This window comes from Mesoplodon mirus, assembly GCF_964341445.2.
Source record: "Mesoplodon mirus genome assembly, chromosome: 2".
In the NCBI taxonomy this organism is placed as follows: domain Eukaryota; kingdom Metazoa; phylum Chordata; class Mammalia; order Artiodactyla; family Ziphiidae; genus Mesoplodon; species Mesoplodon mirus.
The window spans coordinates 58267044-58285654 of record NC_138977.1 but is presented as its reverse complement, the minus strand read 5'-3'; the positions used below and the strand labels follow the sequence as shown (position 1 = coordinate 58285654).

The window sequence follows — 18611 nt, the reverse complement described above, 5'->3', positions numbered from 1 at the left end:
GGAGGATATGCATAGCCTTTGGAGACAGTTGCTTTGAAGATGGCCCTCCTCAGAGATACAAGTTCTGCTATGTTTAAAACTGTTTCCGTTCTTTATAGGAAAATTCTTTCCACCCCACCCTCTCAACATTTTATTATGAAAAATTTACTGTGTTTATTAAAACAAACAAAAATTCTAAAGAAAAATACAGTGAACAATCATACACCCACTACTTTGATTCTACAATTATTTTGCTGTATTTGCTTTACCTCTTCATCCATCAGTCTGCCTTATTTTTTGATGCATTTTGTTGAAAGTCCGTGACTTCAAAGATTTGATACAATTAACAGTTTAACTTTGGAAGGACTGGGACATACTCACTGAAGTAATAGAATAAATGAACTCCTGTGACCATCTCACCATCTCTGTGTTTTTCAGGATGTGTTCCACATGGTGGTTGAAGTACCACGCTGGTCGAATGCAAAAATGGAGGTATGTTTCACCTTTGCTAGTCAGATGTAGGATATTAGTTTTGATCTAGTTGCACCGATTTGCTCAAGGGTTAAACAACTAATGTCCAAGGTTGTCCTCTTTCTAGTCCCAAGCTATTTTCCAGCTGTATCTCCCATTGCCTGCCAGTCTTCCCTCTGTGCTCCAACTAAACTCAACCATTTACTATTTACAAATATGCTACAGACTTTCCTTCCGGCATTCCCAAAGCCTAGAATTACCTTTTTCTCTTCTGTCTTCTTCCCTTTAATTCCATCGTTGACTCCTCCATGTAGTCAACAGGCTTGCTTCAGTCACTCCAGCCATAAATTATTTTATTGGAATTTTTGTCACATTTTGTTAATTTATTTCTTTTTTAAAATATTTATTTATTTATTTATTTATTTATTTTTGGCTGCGTTGGGTCTTCGTTGCAGTGCGCGGGCTTCTCATTGCGGTGACTTCTCCTGTTCCAGAGCACAGGCTCTAGGCGCGTGGGCTTCAGTAGTTGTGGCACAAGGGCTCAGTAGTTTTGGAGCACGGGCTTAGTTGCTCCGCGGCATGTGGGATCTTCCCGGACCAGGGCTCAAACCCACGTCCCCTGCATTGGTAGGCGGATTCTTAACCACTGCGCCACCAGGGAAGCCCCTGTTAATTTTTTTCTGATGATACCTAATAGATTTGACTTTTTGTTATGGATATTTGTAACATTTTCTGTCACTTAATAATTCGTCCTGGCAGTAACAACACATCACATGTAATAGACAGTCAAATATTTGAATAATTTTAAATGTTTTAAAGGAAAGCTGAAGTTAGATATTTTCTCAAATGTTAGGATTTATTCCAGCTAATTTTTGCTTTCTGGAATTAGAAAATGTTCTTTTTCCCTTCTTGATAGTTCCTCTGTACCTCAAATGTTTTCCACTTAAAGGCTGATTATGGAGAAACTTATTTCAAATTATAAAAGGGTTAGGGGTAAAAATACATCATTAAAGTGGAACTAGTGCATTTCATAATTCATTTCCTTAAATCCTTATTTGAATAGTATTTCACATACAAATATACAATGATTTGAAATTTTTTATTTCAGATTGCTACAAAGGATCCTTTAAACCCAATCAAACAAGATGTGAAAAAAGGAAAACTCCGTTATGTTGCAAATTTGTTCCCTTATAAAGGATATATCTGGAACTATGGTGCCATCCCTCAGGTATGTCTCTGTGCACTTGCTAGAAATGTACTTTTTAGCTTACAAAAATTTAACCTGCTACTGTTAGTAAAAAAGATTTAAACACCTTCAAAAAGTTTTTGCTATAGTAGATTATAAAAACATAAGGGGTAATTAACTCATTTTAATACTTCCTTAACTTATTTTCAAGATGAACTAAAAGGTAAATATTTACAATGTTTGAATTCACATTTGAAAGTTTGTTCTTTTCTGAAGTATTTTTTTATATGGACTGGTTATAAACTACACAAATTCTTTCTTTACAGAACGAGTGGCGTATCTATTGAGAGAGGCCGTGTAGACTAGTGCTTAAAAGCACTGATCTTATGGCACCACACAGATGAGGGTGCAAATCCCAAGTCTGCCACTTTCTTCTTTTTTTAAGATTTTTTTTGATGTGGACCATTTTAAAAGTCTTTATTGAATTTGTTACAATATTCTTTCTGTTTTATGTTTTGGCTTTTTGGCCGGGAGGCATGTGGGATCTTAACTCCCCCATCGAACCCGCACCCCCTGCGTGGGGAGGCAAAGTCTTAACCACTGGACTGCCAGGGAAGTCCCAGTTGCAACCTTCTAAAGCTTAAATCAGATTCATTATCATGTCCCTGCTTAAAACCTACCAGTGGCCCTCACTAAAGCTGGAAATAAATCTAAACTGTCTACGAAAGCTTATCTAACTTGCCTCTGCTTCTTCCTCCCTGAGATGTTAATATTTTCTCCTGGGATATTCCTAGTACATAGCTTGTGTGGCTATTTGAGGAATAAAGCACTTAGTACCTGGCACATGTAAGTTCTCACAGCTGCTGACTTGTATCTCTATAGTCCTGATTACTTTCTTTGTGCCAAGCTCTTTGTGGTAAAGTAATAATGGGATTCTGTTTCCTGAACAGTCAAAGCTTTGAGGAGGGGGGATGTCTGCATTGTTTACCAATTTATCCCCAACACAATACCAGTGTGTAGTAGACTCTTATTTAATATTTGAATGAAGAATCACTAGAATCATGTCTACTATGAGTAAATAACATATATTTAATTCTGGTTTGGTTAAGCTAATGCTGTGGCACTTAGGATCTTTAAATGAAATATTCAATTTATTTTCTTCCTGTTGATAAATGGTTTGTTTTTATTAACCATTAAGTCTATTAAGTGGAATCTACTGTGAAACAATCTGTAAGTTACTAAAACATAGGTCAAACCCATCTAGCTTACTAGGTAGTCACAAAGTTGTTTGCTTTCGTTATAGCACTTCACCTTGTGCTTCAGTTGATTCACTATTTAGCCTTGAAATATCATCCCTCTGGGAACACATTGCTGAAATACTTACTCTTCTGTAGGTTGGATTTGGCTTTGTTGGGTCCAGTCTTCCTTTTCCCCCTTTACTTTTATTTCTCTGCCTTTACTCCAGCTGAGTAAGCAAACAAATCCAAGAAATATGTTCCAGATTGGGAGGGAAAAGAACCCAAACAACAGCTACACTTTAAACTGAACTTCCTGGCAGGCACGGGCCATCGCTTCTTCTGTGAGCTGCTCTGCAAGGACTCTGTCTTGCAGTTTAGCAGGGAAGAAACCCAGCCATTTAAAGCTTCAGCAAATCCTGATTAAACTTTTTATTCTTGGCTCCTGGTCAGCAATGACATTTTTGCCACCAGCACACGTCATTTCCATCTTAATATTACCACCTACCCATCTCTGCTTGGAGATTTATTTTAAAGAAAATCTGGTTAGTAGAAGACAGTAAATACTAAAAGTTGACCAAAGCAGTTTTCTTTTACTATATATATATATATTTTTTTTTTTTTTTTTTTTTTTGCGGTACGCGGGCCTCTCACTGTTGTGGCCTCTCCCGTTGCGGAGCACAGGTTCCGGACACGCAGGCTCAGCGGCCATGGCTCACGGGCCCAGCCGCTCCACGGCACGTGGGATCTTCCCGGACCGGGGCACGACCCCGTGTCCCCTGCATCGGCAGGCGGACTCTCAACCACTGTGCCACCAGGGAAGCCCTTTACTATATTTTTTAAGTGAACATCTGGCTCTACATTTGTGTTTGCATATTGTCTCAGTTATTAGATAGTTGGGTTTTGTTTGTTTAAAATAGCATCATTATCCATTTTAAAGATTAAATTTAGTTCCACATTATGCGCTTAATAGGAGCCCAGCATTTAGTTAAGATTATTGTGTGTAGTTAAGATTCTTAGACGTGAATAAAGAATTATTTTTTTAAAAAAATTCTTTTTAATGAGAATAAATAGCTGAAGATTCATATTTTTGCAGGAAGATCGTGGGATGTTATCTTTTAATGCCAACATGATCCACTTTGTCATTAGCATATACAGGAATGATATACTGTATCTTATTTTTTTTCTTAGACTTGGGAAGACCCAAGACACAATGATGAACACACCGGCTGCTGTGGTGACAATGACCCAATTGATGTATGTGAAATTGGAAGCAAGGTAACGGAATCTGAAATATTTTTCTGTAGAGTTGAGACGATATCAATGAAATATACAAACTTCATACCTTTAAAAATATTGTAAATAAAATATATGAATATTAGTGAAGTTATGATGGGTCTCTTTGGGTGACAAAAGCTTCCATTCCATTCTAAGCATTTCTACATTATAATTTGTACATTTAAACCTAGCCTAGAAAAAATTGTGTACTGTATGCATGTGTGTGGAAGAACTGGACACGTTCTGCATTGCTTTAGAAGGCAGATGAGTAGTCAATAGATGAAGGCTACCAGGAGTCAACAAGGCAAACCTTGCCTAAGGATTTGGAGTGACCAGTGAATTGGCCCAAACCAGGTAACCTCATGAGTTGGAGATTTATGGTAGGGATTCCTCTCTCAAGTAGGGTTGCTCTAAGATTCTGACTATAGTTATTTTCTTTATGATCTTTCCCAGGCTCAAGAAAATATTAAGCGACTGAAAAGAAAGTTGTCATTCAGTTGCTTAACTCATCAAGTTCAGGCATATTGTATGACTTGCCTAACTCAGTGACTTCTATAAAATAAAAGGTAAAGAAAGTACATTAAAATAGGTATTTGAAATAAATTATGGAGGACTTATTCTTCAGCACAATCGATGACAGTTTAAAAACATTAATTACCCTGAACTCTGATGGGACTAATGGACACTTGTTTAGCTTTTTTTTTTTAACATCTTTATTGGAGTATAATTGCTTTACGTTGTTGTGTGAGTTTCTGCTGTATAACAAAGTGAATTAGCTATATGTATACTTATATCCCCATATCCCCTCCTTCTTGTGTCTCCCTCCATCCCTCCCTATCCCACCCCTCTAGGTGGTCACAAAGCACCAAGCTGATCTCCTTGTGCTATGCAGCTGGTTCCCACTAGCTATCTGTTTTACATTCGGTAGTGTATATATATCAATGCCACTCTCTCACTTCATCTCAGCTTACCCTTCCCCCTCCCCGTGTCCTCAAGTCCATTCTCTACATCTGCATCTTTATTCCTGTCCTGCCCCTAGGTTCTTCAGAACCTTTTTTTTTTTTTTAGATTCCATATATATGTGTTAGCATACGGTATTTGTTTTTCTCTTTCTGACTTACTTCACTCTGTATGACAGAGTCTAGTTCCATCCACCTCACTACAAATAACTCAATTTCGTTTCTTTTTATGGCTGAGTAATATTCCATTGTATATATGTGCCACATCATCTTTATCCATTCATCTGTCGATGGACACTTAGGTTGGTTCCATGTCCTGGCTATTGTAAATAGAGCTGCAATGAACATTTTGGTACATGACTCTTTTTGAATTATGATTTTCTCAGGATATATGCCCAGTAGTGGGATTGCTGGGTCATATGGTAGTTCTATTTTTAGTTTTTTAAGGAACCTCCATACTGTTCTCCATAGTACTGTATCAATTTACATTCCCACCAACAGTGCAAGAGGGTTCCTTTTTCTCCACACCCTCACCAGTATTTATTATTTGTAGATTTTTTGATGATGGCCATTCTGACCGGTGTGAGGTGATACCTCATTTTAGTTTTGATTTGCATTTCTCTAATGATTAGTGACGTTGAACATCCTTTCATGTGTTTGGTGGCAATCTGCATATCTTTGGAGAAATGGCTATTTAGGTCTGCCAATTTTTGGATTGGATTTTTTTTTTTTTTTGATATTGAGCTGCATGAGCTGCTTGTATATTTTGGAGGTTAATCCTTTGTCAGCTGCTTCATTTGCAAATACTTTCTCCCATTCTGAGGGTTGTCTTTTTGTCTTGTTTATGGTTTCCTTTGCTGCGCAAAAGCTCTTAAGTTTCATTAGGTCCCATTCATTTTTGTTTTTATTTCCATTTCTCTAGGAGGTGGGTCAAAAAGGACCTTGCTGTGATTTATGTCATAGAGTGTTCTGCCTGTGTTTTCCTCTAAGAGTTTTATAGTGTCTGGCCTTACATTTAGGTCTTTAATCCATTTTGAGTTTATTTTTGTGTATGGTGTTAGGGAGTGTTCTAATTTCATTCTTTTCATGTAGCTGTCCAGTTTTCCCAGCACCACTTATTGAAGAGGCTGTCTTTTCTCTATTGTATATTCTTGCCTCCTTTATCAAAGATAAGGTGACCATATGTGCGTGGGTTTTTCTCAGGGCTTTCTATCCTGTTCCACTGATCTATATTTCTGTTTTTGTGCCAGTACCATACTGTCTTGATTACTGTAGCTTTGTAGTATAGTCTGAAGTCAGGGAGCCTGATTCCTTCAGCTCCATTTTTCGTTCTCAAGATTGCTTTGGCTATTCGGGGTCTTTTGTGTTTCCACACAAATTGTGAAATTTTTTGTTCTAGTTCTGTGAAAAATGCCATTGGTAGTTTGATAGGGATTGCATTGAATCTGTAGATTGCTTTGGGTATTATAGTCATTTTCACAATGTTGATTCTTCCAATCCAGGAACGTGGTCTATCTCTCCATCTGTCTGTATCATCTTTAATTTCTTTCATCAGTGTCTTACAGTTTTCTGCATACAGGTCGTTTGTGTCCTTAGGTAGGTTTATTCCTAGGTATTTTTTTCTTTTTGTTGCAGTGGTATATGGGAGTGTTTCCTTAATTTCTCTTTCATATTTTTCATCATTCGTGTACAGGAATGCAAGAGATTTCTGTGCATTAATTTTGTATCCTGCTACTTTACCAAATACATTGATTAGCTCTAGTAGTTTTCTGGTAACATCTTTAGGATTCTCTATGTATAGTATCATGTCATCTGCAAGCAGTGACAGCTTTACTTCTTCTTTTCTGATTTGGATTCCTTTTATTTCTTTTTCTTCTCTGATTGCTGTGGCTAAAACTTCCAAAACTATGTTGAATAATAGTGGTGAGAGTGGACATCCTTGTCTTGTTCCTGATCTTAGTGGAAATGGTTTCAGTTTTTCACCACTGAGAACGATGTTGGCTGTGGGTTTGTCATATATGGCCTTTATTATGTTGAGGTAAGTTCCCTCTATGCCTACTTTCTGGAGGGTTTTTATCATAAATGGGTGTTAAATTTTGTCAAAAGTTTTTTCTGCATCTATTGAGATTATCATATGGTTTTTATCCTTCAGTTTGTTAATATGGTGTATCACATTGACTGATTTGCGTATATTGAAGAATCCTTGCATTCCTGGAATAAATAAACCCCACTTGATCATGGTGTATGATCCTTTAATGTGCTGCTGGATTCTTTTTGCTAGTTTTTTTTTTTTAATTTTTATTTATTTATTATTTTTGGCTGTGTTGGGTCTTCGTTTCTGTGTGAAGGCTTTCTCTAGTTGCGGCGAGCGGGGGCCACTCTTCATCGCGGTGCACGGGCCTCTCACTATCGCGGCCTCTCTTGTTGCGGAGCACAGGCTCCAGACGCGCAGGCTCAGTAGTTGTGGCTCACGGGCCCAGTTGCTCCTTAGCATGTGGGATCTTCCCAGACCAGGGCTCGAACCCGTGTCCCCTGCATTGGCAGGCGGATTCTCAACCACTGCGCCACCAGGGAAGCCCTTTGCTAGTGTTTTGTTGAGGATTTTTGCATCTATGTTCATCAGTGATACTGGCCTGTAGTTTTCTTTTTTTGTAACATCTTTGTCTGGTTTTGGTATCAGTGATGGTGGCCTCGTAGAATGAGTTTGGGAGTATTCCACCCTCTACTATATTTTGGAAGAGTTTGAGAAGTGTAGGTGTTAGCTCTTCTCTAAATGTTTGATAGAATTCGCCTGTGAAGCCATCTGGTCCTGCGCTCTTGTTTGTTGGAAGATTTTTAATCACAGTTTCAATTTCAATGCTTGTGATTGGTCTGTTCATATTTTCTATTTCTTCCTAGTTCAGTCTTGGAAGGTTGTGCTTTTCTAAGAATTTGTCCATTTTTTCCAGGTTGTCCATTTTATTGGCATATAGTTGCTTGTAGTAATCTCTCATGATCCTTTGTATTTCTGCAGTGTCAGTTGTTACTTCTCCTTTTTCATTTCTAATTCTGTTGATTTGAGTCTTCTCCCTTTTTTTCTTGATGAGTCTGGCTAATGGTTTATCAATTTTGTTTATCTTCTCAAAGAACCAGCTTTTAGTTTTATTGATCTTTGCTACCGTTTCCTTCATTTCTTTTTCATTTATTTCTGATCTGATCTTTTTGATTTCTTTCCTTCTGCTAACTTTGGGGGGTTTTTTTGTTCTTCATTCTCTAATTGCTTTAGGTGTAAGGTTAGATTGTTTATTTGAGATTTTTCTTGTTTCTTGAGGTAGGATTGTATTGCTATAAACTTCCCTCTTAGAACTGCTTTTGCTGCCTTGCATAGGTTTTGGGTCATCGTGTTTTCATTGTCATTTGTTTCTAGGTTTTTTTAATTTCCTCTTTGATTTCTTCAGTGATTTCTTGGTTATTTAGTAGCATATTGTTTAGCCTCCATGTATTTGTATTTTTTACAGTTTTTTTTCCTGTAACTTAAATTTAAAGGCTTGATTTGTAACCCAGGATATGATCTAGCCCAGAGAATCTTCCATGAACACTTGAGAAGAAAGTGTATTCTGTTGCTTTTGGATGGAATGTCCTATAAATATCAGTTAAGTCCATCTTGTTTAATGTATCATTAAAAGCTTGTGTTTCCTTATTTATTTTTATTTTGGTTGATCTGTCCATTGGTGAAAGTGGGGTGTTAAAGTCCCCTACTATTATTGTGTTACTGTCGATTTCCCCTTTTATGGCTGTTAGCATTTGCCTTATGTATTGAGGTGCTTCTATGTTGGGTGCATAAATATTTACAATTGTTATATACTCTTGGTCTGATCCCTTGATCATTATGTAGTATCCTTCTTCGTCTCTTGTAATAGTCTTTATTTTAAAGTCTATGTTGTCTGATATGAGAATTGCTCCTCCAGCTTTCTTTTGATTTCCATTTGCATGGAATATCTTTTTCCATCCCCTCACTTTCAGTCTGTATGTGTCGCTAGGTCTGAAATGGGTCTCTTGCAGACAGCATATATACGGGTCTTGTTTTTGTATCCATTCAGCCAGTCTGTGTCGTTTGGTTGGAGCATTTAATCCATTTACATTTAAGGTAATTATCCATATGTATGTTCCTATTTCCATTTTCTTAATTCTTTTGGGTTTGTTATTGTAGGCCTTTTCCTCCTCTTGTGTTTTCTGCCTAGAGAAGTTCCTTTAGCATATGTTGTAAAGCTGGTTTGGTGTGCTGAATTCTCTTAGCTTTTGCTTGTCTGTAAAGGTTTTAATTTCTTCTTCGAATCTGGTTGAGATCCTTGCTGGGTAGAGTAATCTTGATTGTAGGTTTTTCCCTTTCATCACTTTAAATGTGTCCTGCCACTTCCTTCTGGCTTGCAGAGTTTCTGCTGAAAGATCAGCTGTTAACCTTATGGGAATTTCTTTGTATGTTATTTGTTGCTTTTCCCTTGCTGCTTTTTTTTAAAAATAAATTTATTTATTTTGGGCTGCGTTGGGTCTTCATTGCTGTGCGTGGGCTTTCTCTAGTTGCGGTGAGTGGGGACTACTCTTTGTTGCGGTGCGTGGGCTTCTCATTGTGGTGGCTTCTCTTGTTGTGGAGCATGGGCTCTAGGCGCGCGGACTTCAGTAGCTTGGCTCGAAGGCTCTAGAGCGCAGGCTCAGTAGTTTTGGTGCACGGGCTTAGTTGCTCTGCGGCATGTGAGATCTTCCCGGACCAGGGCTCGAACCCGTGTCTCCTGCATTGGCAGGCGGATTCTTAACCACTATACCACCAGAGAAGCCCTCCCTTGCTGCTTTTAATATTTTTTCTTTGTATTTAATTTTTGATAGTTTGATTAATATGTGTCTTGGTGTGTTTCTCCTTGGATTTATCCTGTATGGGACTCTTTGTGCTTCCTGGACTTGATTGACTCTCTCGTTTCCCATATTAGGGAAATTTTCAACTATAATCTCTTCAAATATTTTCTCAGTCCCTTTCTTTTTCTCTTCTTCTTCTGGGACCCCTATAATTCGAATGTTGGTGCATTTAATGTTGTCCCAGAGGTCTCTGAAACTGTCCTCAATTCTTTTCATTCTTTTTTCTTTATTCTGCTCTGTGGTAGTTATTTCCACTATTTTATCTTCCAGGTCACTTATTTGTTCTTCTGCCTTCGTTATTCTGCTATTGACTCCTTCTAGAGAATTTTAAATTTCATTTATTGGGTTGTTTGTCATTGTTTGTTTGCTCTTTAGTTCTTCTAGGTCCTTGTTAAACATTTCTTGTATTTTCTCCATTCTATTTCCAAGATTTTGGATCATCTTTACTATCATTACTCTGAATTCTTTTTCAGGTAGACTGCCTATTTCCTCTTCATTTGTTTGGTCTGGTGGGTTTTTACCTTGCTCCTTCATCTGCTGCATATTTCTCTGTCTTCTGATTTTGCTTAACTTAGAGTGTTTGGGGTCTCCTTTTCACAGGCTGCAGGTTCGTAGTTCCCATTATTTTTGGTGTCTGTGCCCAGTGGGTAAGGTTGGTTCAGTGGCTTATGTAGGCTTCCTGGTCGGGGGGACTTGTGCCTGTGTTCTGGTGGATGAGGCTGGATCTTGTCTTTCTGGTGGGCAGGAACGCATCCAGTGGTGTGTTTTGGGGTGTCTGTGAACTTAGTATGATTTTAGACAGCCTCTCTGCTAATGGGTGGGGTTGTGTTCCTGTCTTGCTGGCTGTTTGTCATGGTGTGTCCAGCACTGGAGCTTGCTGATCATTGAATGGAGCTGGGTCTTAGCTTTGAGATGGAGATCTCTGGGAGAGCTCTCGCTGATTGATATTACGTGGGGCCAGGAGGTCTCTGGTGGTCCAGTGTCCTGAACTCGGCTCTCCCACCTCAGAGGCTCAGGCCTGACACCTGGCTGGAGCACCAAGACCCTTCTGGGAAGTCTGAGGTCTTCTGCCAGCATTCAGTAGGTGTTCTGTAGGAGTTGTTCCACATGTAGATGTATTTTGATGTATTTGTGGGGAGGAAGGTGAACTCCACGTCTTACTCTTCCGCCATCTTGAAGGTCCCTCCTAGCTTTTTAAAAATTGCTTAAAGGAACTATCTTAAGTTTGCAGAAATTTGGCGTCTTCCTCATTTCCTATTATCCACCAAGTAGAACTTTTCTTCCAAAGTTTCATTCTGTAGTATTGACCTGGCTGTGGTTTTTGACTTTCAGGTATGTGCAAGAGGGGAAATAATCAGGGTGAAAGTTCTGGGCATACTGGCTATGATCGATGAAGGGGAAACCGACTGGAAAGTCATTGCCATTAATGTGGATGATCCTGATGCAGCCAATTATAATGGTAAGAAATATTTGTAGGGTCTGAAGTCTTTATACCTAAATCTTACCCAGCACCAAACTTAACCTGTAATGACAGAGTTGTAAGCCCATGCCTTCAAACTGTTAAAGAATGGAGGAGTAAAACATTTGACAAAGCATTGTTATTTCTACTACTGAAGTTCTGTGGTTAACTAAGTAAACTTTCTCCCTCATTCCAGGAAAGAAAAAATCTGGTAGTTTGTATTTCCTGTTTTCTTCTTTCCTTCCCCACATGCTAACACTTAGTTGCTCTATTTATTTATTTTTAAAAATTTGAAAACTGAGATATAATCCACATACCATAAAATTCACCATTATAAAGTGTACAGTTCTATGGTTTTTGATACATACACTAGTCTGTTAACCATCACCACTGTCTAATTCCAGAACATTTTCACCACTCTGACAGAAAGCCCCATATCCCTTAGCAGTCACCCTCTATCCCCACATCGCTCAGTCCCTGACAACTACCAGTCTATTGTCTGTCTTTATGGATTTGCCTATTCTGAAAATTTCACATAAATGGAGTCACATGATATCCGGCTTCTTTCAGTTAGCATACTGGCTTCAAGGTTCATCCACATTGTAACGTGTATCAGTACTTCATTCCCTTTTTTTTTTGGTGGTAAAATTAACGTAACATAAAATTCACCATTTGAACTATTTTAAAGTGTACAATTCAGTGGCATTAGTACATTCACAGTGTTGTGCAACTCACCACTTATCTCATTCTAGAACATTTACATCACCCCAAAGAGAAACTCTGTACCTTTAAGTAGTCACTCCCTGTTCCCTCCACCTCCCAGGACCCGACAACCACTAATCTGCTCTCTGTGTCTATGAATTTGCCTATTCTGGATATTTCATATACATGGAATTGTAAAATATGTGGCCTTTTTGTGTCAGGTTTCTTTTACTTAGCATAAGGTTTTCTAGGTTCAGCCATGTTGTAGCATGTATCAGTACTCATTTTTTAAATGGTTGAGTTATATTCTATTATATAGATATATATCACATTTTATTTATCCATTCATCTGTTGATGGACATTTGGGTTGTTTTTGGCTATTAGGAATAATGCAGCTGCTATGAACATTCCTGTACAAGTTTTTGTGTGGACGTGTGTTTTTAATCCTCTTGGGTATATATACCTAGGAGTGGAGTTCCTGAGTCATATGGTAACTCTTATGTTTAGCCTCTTGAGGAACTGCCAAACTTTTTTCCAAAGCGGCTGCACCATCTTACAGTCCTGCCAGCAATGCATAAGCTTCCGATTTTTCTACTTCTTTGCCAGCACTAGTTGTTATTTATCTTTTTAAATTATAACCCTTCTAGTGGGGTGTGTCTTTTTATTTTTGAGTTATAAGAGTACTTATATGTTTTGGATTCTAAACCTTTATCAGATATATGATTTGTCTGTATTTTCTTCCATTTTGTGGATTTGTCCTTTCATTTTCTTAATGGTATCCTTTGAAGCACTCAAGTTTTTCATTTTGATGTAGTCTATTTTTTTATTGCTTGTGCTTTTGGTATCATTATCTAAGAAACCATTGCCTAATCCAAGGTCACAAAGACTTAGTTATGTTTCCTTTTAAGAATTTTATAAATATAGCTCTTACATTATTTCTTTCTGCTGTTTTACAGAGTACGATCTCATATATATTTAAATATATGCAAATTTATATGTAAACGCATTTAAAAAGGACTCAACAACAACCTTTAATAGTACAATGGGAAGAAAGATGAAAAGAGTCTGACTTTTTGTTTCAGATACTTCTGTATTGACTAAATTTTGTACAATGAGAATGCATTCCTACATTTAGCTCTGATTCTAAATGTAGGAATGTGTGTCCATTTTCAGATGTTCTATTTACACAAGAGTGCACATGCTAAATAGCATGCTTTGGCCACAGTTAATGAAGCCACACCATCATTACATCAGCACAATTTTCTGGGTGTCATTTCCCTGCAGTAGAGGTTATTAGGACCCTAAAATTTTCTCTGGGGGGCTGGCCCCATGATGCAAGCAGTATGCAGCTTTCCTTAAATGTCAGCCTAAGGCAATGTCCATCATCAGTTATAACTGGAAGAGTATTAGGTAGAACTAACTAAGAGTAGAACTCTTGACAAGCCACAGCTTTGTGAGGGATACACACAGAGCCATGGAAGAGGATGGCCTACCCAGTAAAGCAACCAAGTTGGCCATATTGATCCCCTTTGTTATTGTGGGCCCACGATGGCCAGTAATCCTTCTGCCTCAGTTGTGGGCATCAGGAAATTGAGTATTTTATGCTCATGGTTGTGGGCTGGTTAGAGGCTGAACCCAGGGAACAGCACAGAATTGGTGCTGTCTTTGGTAGGATCTATTTTTAATTTATTTTATTCTGAAATTCAGTGACTTTGGAAGGGGCTATTTTTATATTTTAATCCTGGGGGTATTTTTTTTTTTTTTTGCCATGTTTTTTGTGGGATCTTAGTTCCCTGACCAGGGAGTGAACCTGGGCCCTTGGCAACGAAAGCACAGAGTCCTAACCACTGGACTGCCAGGGAAGTCCTTGTCTTTGGTAGGATCTTGATGTGGCATCAGGAGGCAGTTCAGGGAGCTCTGCAGACCACTGGCTTTGTCTGTACGTGTATAATGTACAACTGGAGGAACAAAAATTGACTGAGTTCTTTTCTCCTACTTTTTTCCTCTGGGTCTGGTGTTCACAGTTCCCTAGTCAGGATCCAGCATAGCTTTCAATACCTGGTTCACAGTGAGTGAGTTAATCAACTGTTATATTTTTCCTTGCTGCAATGTAATACAAAAATATGTTTGATCTTTGTCTCCAGTTCCTGGCAAGGAACTCCTAAAACACTTGGACTTTCCTGAGTGACGAGTGTCTTTTTTATTCATAATGAGCCCCTTTCATCACCCCTGAGTTTATGCTAATAAGGTGACTTACGGTGGGGCCCCTAGCTAGCCTCAGACCAGCTCAGTCAACAGAAAAAATGAATGATTAGAGGGTGGGAACCTCCAGCCCCAACCACTGACCTCTGGGGTCGGGAGGGGAGGCTCCATAAAAAGTCTGGGGTCATGAGATGCAGAGCACTTGTGAGTTGGTGAACACACTGACTTGCTGGGAGGGTGGCACGCCTCCCCACCAGAGGGCATGGAAACTATGCACCCCTCATACCGTGCCCTATGCATCTCCTCCATTGGACTGTTCCTGAGTTGTATCCTTTATACTAAACCAGTAAACATAGCACAGTGTTTTCTTGGGTTTAGTGAGTCTTTCTAGCAAATTATCAAACCTGAGGAGAGAGTTGTAGGGAACTCTGATTTATAGCTGTTGGTCAGAAGTATGGGTGGTCTGGGACTTGCGACCAGCGTCTGAAGTGGGATCAGTCTTGTGGAACTGAACCCTCTGACTGTGGGACCTGATGCTAACTCCAGTTAGATAGTGTCATAATTGAATTGTCGGACACCCAGTTGGTATTCCTAAGGAATAGAACTGGATGGAAAATTTGTTGGAAGATACCCTACACTTGTATTTTGGATTTCTGGGTTTTCAAACTATTTCTGTATCAGGTGATATGTTTTATATGAATTCTAAGTTCCTTGAAATTTATCAGTGTTTAAACATTTCCCAGTTCAGTTTGTAACCTTTCCATACTTTTAGTGGTACCCTGATAATAAAATGCACGATATTCTTTAACTATGTAGATTATAAACTGGGGTTAAACAAAGTTATTTTATAGAAATATAAATAAGCTGTTGTTGAATGTATTCCTCCTTCCAATTACAATTTTCCTGATGGATTTTTTTTTTTTTTTGCACATGTATCTAATATTTGTTTGCATGGAGAAGCAGTTCAGTCATTTAAACTTGAATTTGATGACACTGAGGCTAGGCACTGTTAATGGCTGTACAGAAACTTTTAAAAGTTTTTTTTACACAGGACACTTTTTTTTGTTGGCCAGAACTAAAGTATTGTGGTACCGAATGCCTATACTGTAGAGTGAGAAAAGCCTATTCACATTTAATATGTAACCTATCAATGAATATGTGTAATGCATTTTTCTTGTCTTTTTGTATGTAATTGGGGTGTGATCCTCGAACACAGCCTCAGCCTGTCTTTTGGTATCTTCTGTCTATCTCTTAGAAGTTATGTACACCTGCCAAACTATTCTCATTATGTAGCTGCCAGTTATTTCTCCCTTATCTAATAGGGGTCACTATGGTACTGATTGTTCTCTTAGTATACTTAATGTCAGAGCTATTTTAAGACACTAGACGATTTCCTTTTATTTATTTATTTAATTTATTTTTGGCTGCATTGGGTCTTAGTTGCTTTGCGGGCTTTCTCTAGTTGAGGCGAGCGGGGGCTACTCTTCGCTGCAGTGCCCAGGCTTCTCACTGTGGTGGCTTCTTTTGTTGCGGAGCTCGGGCTCTAGGCGTGCAGGCTTCAGTAGTTGTGGTGCAAGGGCTCAGTAGTTGTGGCTCAAGGGCTCTACAGCACAGGCTCAGTAGTTGTGGCGCATGGGTTTAGTTGCTCTGTGGCATGTGGGATCTTCCCAGATCAGAGCTCAAACCTGTGTCTCCTGCACTGGCAGGCGGATTCTTAACCACTGTGCCACCAGGGAAGCCCCGATGATTTCCTTTTAATGTGTGTATGTGTTCTCTTCTCAACAAGGTGTTAGCTCTAACATTGTCTTGAAAGTTTTTGATAATCCATCCCGTAGCTCTTTCCAAGTAAGCACTTGATATTTTTATTGAGTGCATAAATAATTACATACACATCTTGCAATCTGAGAAGAGAATCTTATTCTCTTCTTAGATATTAATGATGTCAAGCGGCTGAAACCTGGCTACCTGGAAGCTACTGTGGACTGGTTTAGAAGGTACAAAGTTCCTGATGGAAAACCTGAGAACCAGTTTGCTTTCAACGCAGAATTTAAAGATAAGGTAATGTGTCACTCAGAACTGTAGCTTTAGGCCTGTTTGTATTGAAACTTATAATTTAACCATATTGTTACCATCTAAAGACAATATGATCATAAAACAGATGTCTAAAGACACACAACAGGCTTGATGTTGATTTATTCATTTAAATGTTTTCTTCCATTGTTGATAGAAAGAAGTGATTCAAAAGAGACAAAGTTATCAGGCTTTGGGAAAATATTGAGAATAAGAAAAGAACACGTTTCTATTATTCTAACGTATATCTCTTCAAATTATAGGACTTTGCAATTGATATTATTAAAAGCACTCATGACTATTGGAGAGCATTAGTGACTAAGGAAACTGATGGAAAAGGAATCAGTTGGTAAGCATTAACTCTTTTCTGCATGTTTAACACACAAAGCAGACTAGCTTACTCCAGAGGTTTTAATTACCTTAACATACTCCACCGTTACATTCACTTAGGGAAAGAGACTGGTTTTGTCAGTGCTTATTAAGTCAGTAGGAAGTGTAGACTGAAAGAAAAACCACACAACGGGAAGGTTGTGAGTTAAGTTTTATTTGAGGACTGTAGCCCAGAAGATAGCCTCTCAGAGAGCTCTGAGGAACTGCTCTGGAGAGATAAGGGAGGAGCCAGGATATATATGAACTTTTTTGCCAGGAAAACGTGTAGTCAAGTATAAAAAGATTACTGCTATTCATAAAGAAGAGACCTCTCAAGTTAATGATTTTAGTGTTTTTCTATGTATGGGAAGAGGCAAAAATCTGGGGTCATGTGAAATTTTTTCTTAGAAATGCATGTTAACTATCTAGGGGCCAATATACCCAAATGTTTCCTGGTTTTCTCCATCCTGAATTCCCCTCAGGGCTCACTGTCCGTGGGTGACTGTAGTAGCTAATGGCTTGATCCTTGTAGAACTGGAATGGCAGGCAACATTTTTTTTCTTTACAGAAGGTAACTATATAAACAACTGAAAATGCCACAAGATACTCTCTGAATAAGTACAAACTAAAACTATAAAGGGCACAGTGAGATCAGGGCTTTGTAAGGCTAATCGGGAAAACCTGCCTAGAATCAGAGTGCTCAGAATGGGATGGGTATAATCAGGTTGAGTTCAAGGGTTGCTATTCTCTGATGTGAATATGTAAGGTTCATTACAACTAAACCAGGATCTACTATGCACACTGAATTAACTACTACTAATAATAAAGCTAATATGATTGAGCAGTTAATATTTGCCAAGCCTGCAACACAGATGCAGGGAGATTAAACTTAACCAAAGTCATACCACAGTAAGCGTTTTGGAGTTAGGACTCGCATCCAAATCTGTCTGGCCCCAGATCATTTTTAGTACAGTACTTCCTCTTTTAAAGATTATAAGAGAATGCCCACCATTACCACTTAACTAGTGTCGTTCTGGAAATACTAGCTGATGAAGTAAATATGAGAAAGAAGACGCAGAAATATTGGAAAAGGGGGAGCAAATTGTTGCAGATGATATGATTGTGTACCCAGAAAACCCTAGAAAAAAGAACTCAGCAAGGTGAATGATTACAAAATGAGTATATATGTACATTGCTGGCTTTCTATATGAAGTGTAACAGAAACTATAATGGAGGAAAAGATCTCATGTCGAATAGTATTTAAAAACAAAACGCAGTATAAATAAGAAACCTGAAGGACCCAGAAGAAAAGTTTGACTCTATTGAGAAATATAAAAGATGTTAAATAGAAAGGTATATATTCATGAATAACATTCAGTTTCATCTAGAAAAAATCTGCATCTCAGAATAACGAGGGAAATTCTGAAAAAAGTAAGGGTAGTGGTGGTGAGGAAGAGTGTTAATTATTTTGGTACTGTTTAGTAATATTGTTTTACTAAGAATTTGGTACTGAAGAAGAAAGTCAAATTATTCAGTTCTGTTAGAGTTTGATAGACCTAAAGTAGACCTAAAGATGTATGGGAATTCAATTTATAATAAAGAAGATATTTTAAATGAGTGGTTTGGACCAACTGCCTGTTTAGGAAGAAAATAAGACTAGATCTCTATCTCGCTCCTTACATTCCTTATGCCAGATATACACACTGGCAACCACCCTCATGGCTGTGGCCGTTTCATTTTGGAAAGGTGCTGTAAGCAGGCAGGTGCTCCACGAGTGCCCTGTGCAAGCAACCCAGCACCAGTGTTCTTACCT

The 18611-nt window shown here is 38.4% G+C and overlaps 1 protein-coding gene across 1 annotated transcript in view; it reads left to right on the top strand.

Annotated features, from left to right (window-relative positions):
* PPA1 (inorganic pyrophosphatase 1) overlaps positions 1–18611 on the top strand; it is a 37324-nt gene that overhangs the window by 13793 nt on the left and 4920 nt on the right. Inside the window, exons 3-8 of the mRNA XM_082634183.1 lie at positions 418–471; positions 1559–1678; positions 4063–4149; positions 11328–11454; positions 16290–16417; positions 16693–16778. Of these exons, the coding sequence (XP_082490309.1) occupies positions 418–471; positions 1559–1678; positions 4063–4149; positions 11328–11454; positions 16290–16417; positions 16693–16778 (602 nt within the window). The remainder of the gene's footprint in view (positions 1–417; positions 472–1558; positions 1679–4062; positions 4150–11327; positions 11455–16289; positions 16418–16692; positions 16779–18611) is intronic.